General features: G+C 49.4%; 2 protein-coding genes across 2 annotated transcripts; both read left to right on the top strand.

Annotated features, from left to right (window-relative positions):
* Positions 1-1834: 1834 nt before the first annotated feature.
* On the top strand, positions 1835-2263 carry BCR38DRAFT_148401 (uncharacterized protein). The gene has a single exon (XM_040853694.1). The coding sequence runs from the start codon at positions 1869-1871 to the stop codon at positions 2085-2087; it is 219 nt and encodes a 72-aa protein (XP_040709274.1). The 5' UTR covers positions 1835-1868; the 3' UTR covers positions 2088-2263.
* A 2114-nt stretch (positions 2264-4377) lies between these two features.
* Positions 4378-5316, top strand: BCR38DRAFT_357694 (gpr fun34 family protein; the record flags this gene model as incomplete). The annotated part of the gene is made up of 3 exons (XM_040857127.1): positions 4378-4703; positions 4769-5161; positions 5226-5316. 3 exons carry the CDS (start codon positions 4378-4380, stop codon positions 5314-5316), a joined length of 810 nt encoding a protein of 269 aa, XP_040709275.1.
* Between the last annotated feature and the right edge of the window lie 684 nt (positions 5317-6000).

Consider the following 6000-nt stretch of genomic DNA (forward strand, 5'->3'; position numbering starts at 1 on the left):
TGACTGACTATACAGTTTTACGATGCCTGCATACTAAAAGATGTGATCTAAATCTACCGCCACGGTAGATGAAAATTTAAACTACTGGAAAGCAATAGGAATTTGAGGGCTATACAAATAATGCAACTTTTCCAACTTCTCAAGTCTCCTTAGCAAGATTTCCATGAGAACATGTCCGATGGTAGCTAGCTCTAGTGAGAAGCTCTTAGGCTTACACTCTAAGCTCGCCATATGGAAGTAACCGTGAGTTTAGCCTAGTTCATCACAGGTACTTCGAAATGTAATTATCTGTAACCCTTATATCAACACGGACGACTATCTCTGTGAAGATAAGTAAACCACTCCAACCAAAGCAACTATTGTGCACCCACAACTAGATTTTCTTGAAGAGGTGGTAGATACTTGATAACAAGGCACTTCACGATACCTCTGCAACGGATATTTGTTGCGAAATACATCACAACCCCCTCTACAATTCCAGAAAAGGAATAGTAGCATGATATCTTCCTGATACAAATAATTTAAAGTACCACATCAAACTAAGAAAACTATGGTTTCAGAAGAAGTATAACTCACCCCCAACGAGATGCCCTTTCCATATTATCGATTCTATCTAAGAACCATTTCGAGTACTGGTCCGGGGGGGTTTACCTAGCGAGGCGGCAGACGGTTAAATAAAGTCTTCCATCTATTCATACTTGGCATGCGGCTTGTGGAACTGCCACCTGAAATTGAGATATCTCCGATGGATAGCTATTCAATTAAATCTGCTATGCTGCTTTGTCTTCCAATGGCCATTGATTAGAAAAATTATGTTTCTCACACCACATGTGGATTCATGCACTTGCTCGCGATTGAACAACGATATTGCACGGCAAGCTGGGAGCCCGTCATTCGAGCCTCGAGTGTGCATTGTACCGTTACATTGTGTACGAGATTGTCACTTTCGGCTAAAGGGGTAAAGTCCCCGGGCGCGGTCCTGTCCCGTACCACAGGAGGATTATCCCGGGACAGTTATTGATTGCAGAAGCGAGGGAGCAATTGTTTGAATCTGACAGTTCGGGGATTCGAGCAGACATGGAAATCGTTCTGGTTTTTATGCCGGGCCGAGTCGCAATTCCGGCTCGTGTCAGCATGTCTAGAACATGTTGGGAGACTACTCCTGCCGTGGTTCGATATTATTTTTGTGGCGGAAACGAATATGTGTGCAACAAAGACACTGGACTCTGTTTCAAAGTAAGCTAAAGTGTATCATGATTATAGTTACCCCGGGGTGCATATTACAGGTAATTTGCAAGCAAAACTCAACGTAATGGCCTGCTGTGAATAGCAGAAATTTTGCTTCACGTAAATCCAGAGCCGAGACACGGATATAGTAGCCGGCCAAATTGGACTTGCGGAAAGAGATGATACAATTGCTTGGGCAAAGGTATGCGAGCAATCAGAATTTGGCAATCCACCCCGAAGTTTCCAAGTTGTCTAGTGAGGTGCGGTACTGGTGGGAACTATTTGCAATGCATCATTGTTTTGCGCCCTTCATAATCTTCAGCATAAATCACTGACAGGTTGGCAATAGCTTGGAAGCTTGGCAGAGCTTCAGATGTGTCTCTAGTCTGGTGACGGGTGCTTCTTCAATTATTCTTGAATAGGTCACGATTCCTGGCCTCCAAATCTCCAAATAGCTGGAGCGCTTGACAAAGCAAGGGACAGCATGTATATGTCGTGTGTAGGTAGCTGAGGTTGGTTTTGGCTTCTTCTGGCTTCTTTGGAGACCGAAGTCAGTTGTCTGGCATCTTCAAAGAGCGATATGCAGCACTTGAGGGCTTCATCAGACGCACCCGATGATGTGGTAAGGTAAGGGTAGTGCCATGCGCTGCCTTAGCCGACTTGAAACTCTCTCCATGGCTCTAGCCCTGCTAATAAACCCAAGATCTGGCGCTAGTACATTCGAAAATGGAATAATACTGTGCGAAGAACACTACAACATGCGGTGTGCTTCACATTGTTTTCTTACATCGCGAAGCCTGCCAACTTGCTGTGCCATTACAAAGTACAATTTGTCAAGCTGGAAGCCAAGAATCAGCTGAGCTGCCACAGTAATCTATTTCCACATGGCAATCGGCAGTAAACAACGCCGTGCCAAGGTCTTACGCCTTTGTCTGACAACAGTCGTTGTTGGTATTAGATGCTCTCGCGTGGTTACGGGATGAACGGCGGACTGCCATCAGCCCAGAATGAAGAGATGGCGAGTTGGATCTCTCTGAGTCTTCAAAATCAAGGTCGACTTTCGAGAATGCGGAGTAACGATGGGCACTGCCGAATCCCAACGTTGTCTGTGGGGCTTCCCCAGCACCCCTGGTGCGACTTTGCCAGCTTGGTTATTACATCAAGCGATCGTTTCTGTAAGACCGCACGACGCGCGCGGCGTCCGCGCAATAATTCATCTGACGAATGTATCTATATTACCAATGTTCATGTTGCTCAACAGATTGGACACAAGTCACCGCGGAACATGCGGAGCAAAGCCACTACTTGGCTTGCGACTCCACTGTACCCAATAGAACGGAGATCATCACCACCATAATCCCGTCGTCACCCCAGCAAGCTAAGCAAACGAGGTGGGTAGGTAGGTACCTACCCCAGGTCTGGGGTACTTACTCTAAATTGGTCGGACGAAGGGACATTCGCTAATCCCCGAACTCTGTGAGGGCAGTATCAACGTCGTGTTTATCAGAGACACGCAACAACGTCGCTACAATTATGCGACGTTATGAAGATTGCTCAACTCTACTCAAACCAAAGCCAGGCCTCTTGCATCGATCTTCTCAAACCAAGGGACCTGCCGTTTATACACGGAGCAAAAGGAAGCCACGGATGGACACGGGAGAATAATTGGAAGCCACCACCCACCCCTGTTCGATGTCCTGCACAAAATGTGGTCCACAGTGACGGGAGAGCTTCAACCGAACCATTGCTAGAATCCTGCCAAATTCGACAGACCCCGGCCACACAAGGGCATTCGGTTTTCATTTTGCCGTCAGCCAGCATGCAGAGTGCAACGGGCAAAGTACGGATACTATAGAGTTCGTAAGTCGTTTGATTTTACCAAGGTAATCACAATTGACTCCAGCAAGCGATGCCCGATTGCCCAAGGATGCTTCTGTCCTAACGTTGACAGCGGGCGACGCCTCGGAAAGCTTGGCTGGCTTGGGTCAACGGCGAACCAACTTTGGAACGGTGCGCACAATCCAAGATCCAAGACCTTTGACGAGGGTAGCCCTTTTCATAAGAACATGCAGGCCGTTCTGGACATTCGCGAATACGGCATAGGTATCTCTTGAGCCCCCAACGAGCATCCTAAGAGCTCAAGAGCTTTCCAGCCTACCTTGAGTTACCTTACAGACTGCATTGCAGCGGCGTAGCAACACCCTCTTTCCGGACAACAGCTCCAGGCTTGGCGACAGAGTTTGACAAATTGGCAACGCGAGACACCCAAGAGAAAGTTCGACCCATTCTGTCCTCAAACTACTTTTAGAGCGCCAAGCCATCGGTCCTGCGGCATCCACCCTACCCCGGAATTTGACCCGACATCTCCATGCTGACTGGCATCGCAAATAGTTGTTTCGGCTTAGCGTCTGGGCATTTTGAACACTTCTCCAACTTCACCTTGCCGCTTCGCCAAGCGAGCAAACAGCTCTGTCTGCATTGCATGGCCATCGGGCGTCGTTGAACAATTGAGGCGCTTCAGCACTCAATGCTGTAACGCACGTCGGCGATGCAGAAGTTTTTGGTCTCCTGCTGCGATGTTGCCAAGTGCGCCCGCCTACCAAGTACATACTCGAAGTCGTTCAAGAGTCGTAAGTACGTATATTGCTCCCGACCGTTCCTATCAATGCGCCCAATCCAATATGTACCGATGCTACCCCAGCGGTGTGCATATGATGTATGGGCGCTTCATATCGCTCAGGGGCGTTCACACCTCGAACGGTCCGATGTCATGAAAGATGTGGATCATGCACACAAAGTAGGATCAATCTACACGACCTAGGTGGTTAATGTTGACCCTTGTCCCCCCGCTACCCTACCATTCAACTCTGAACCCTTGTTACAATATCCATTCCTTACTCTTACCGCTAGACCTGGTGCCAAGCAACTGTTCCTGTCGTAAGTGAGTCCTCTCGTACTTAAGCGTGCCCGTTCCCCACAACGTGGGGAGAGCCACCATTTTCGCTGATGTTTTGCGGGTGGTAACCTCAAAACGAGCCCTCCCTCCTACCTTACTTTGACCTCCGACCTTCCAGGCAGTCGGATTCATAAGAAAAGAAAAGGACAAGACAATACACAATGGCTACCGACCCTCTCACGGCGGAGAAGACGATGACATCGTCGTCGGACGCCAATGGCAGGCAGGCCAATAACCGTTACGACCATGGCCACAACCCACTCGCTCATGCCCACACCCGCGGCGACATCGACGAAACTAGGCTGCCCGCCTTCGGTGGTGAATTCCAACCTGGTTTATGGAAGTCAGCGGAGCACCGCAAGTTCGCCAACCCAGCACCTCTGGGTCTGTCGGCCTTCGCGCTGACCACCTTCGTCCTGTCTCTCATCAATATGAACGCGCGTGAGGTCAACGTTCCCAATGTCGTCCTGTCGTTAGCATACGCCTATGGAGGCGTGGTGCAGCTTCTGGCCGGCATGTGGTAAGCGCCAAACCATTCCATCATACCCCCCAAAGCTATGTGCACACATGCTGATCCGGCGTCAGGGAAATGGCCGTGGGCAACACTTTTGGTGCCACTGCCCTCTCCTCATACGGTGGTTTCTGGGTGGCCTACGCCATCCTTCTGACTCCAAGCGCTGCCGCCCTCTCTGCGTATGAGGACCCCGCCGATGAGGCATCGGTCTTGGGGTTCTTTCTGGCCGGCTGGTTCATCTTCACCTTCATTCTGCTCATGTGCACCCTGCGCTCTACTGTCATGTTCTTCCTCCTCTTCTTCACCCTTGACCTGGCTTTCCTGATGCTGTCTTGCGGCGAGTTCGCCAAGTCCAACGGCGCTGCTTCTTCGGCCAAAAGACTCACCCAGGCGGGTGGAGGCTTTGGTATTCTGGCTGCCTTCTTAGCCTGGTACAATGCCTTCGCTGGTATTGCCGACTCTAGGTCAGTTACCACCCCAGGATATGAACCGTTCCTCCAAGACAATATGCTTACCTTCTTCTCACAGCAACTCCTTCTTCCTCATCCCCGTCTTCCACTTCCCGTGGTCCGAGAAGGGCCGTGAAGCTCGCGGCAAGACCAACCGTGAGACCGTCTAATCGACACATTGACAAGTGACAGTGCCGGGGTGGTAAAGATTCCACTTTGTGTGGTTCCAGCACCAAATCTGAACTGAGTCCAAGGACGGAACTCGAGCCGCCAACGGCAGCTATCTGGCGTGATGTAGATGTTTATGCGGAGGATACCCGATCTCGTATATGCGATTAATGGTTTACGATGTCAAAAGAAAGCAGGATGTATTATTGAGGTGGCTTGTACGTAGTCGTTACTTAATAAGTTGAAATAGTCGTGATCAATGACACTTCATACTCTTCGCAACCATGACGATGCCTTCTTCTATCTGCTAGTACGAGCAATACCTCATCATCTCACTCGAGACGTTTCATCTTTTGCTTCATAGTCTGTGACGATCCAACGTTGCCAACACCCTTCGACCTGCATAGTTTAAGAATAATAGCTGAGAGCCGTGGTCGAATTGCAGCAGTAAAGTCTGCTGGTGTAGCGTTTTTTAGCACTCGTCAGAGTGTATGAAGAGCATGGGCTTCATCTGTTCTGAGGACACCACGACGTCTTATCCGCTGTGTGAAATCTTTAGGCGCAGTGCTTGTATTCCACGGTTCACCGCCAGACATACATATCGGAATATTGCATGCATAGTAGCGCTCACAATACCATCCTCACTCGAACGTTCCTGTTCGGCTTATTCTTTGCAAATGAGATGC

The sequence above is a fragment of the Pseudomassariella vexata genome (assembly GCF_002105095.1).
Source record: "Pseudomassariella vexata strain CBS 129021 chromosome Unknown BCR38scaffold_33, whole genome shotgun sequence".
Taxonomy (NCBI): Eukaryota; Fungi; Ascomycota; class Sordariomycetes; order Amphisphaeriales; family Pseudomassariaceae; genus Pseudomassariella; species Pseudomassariella vexata.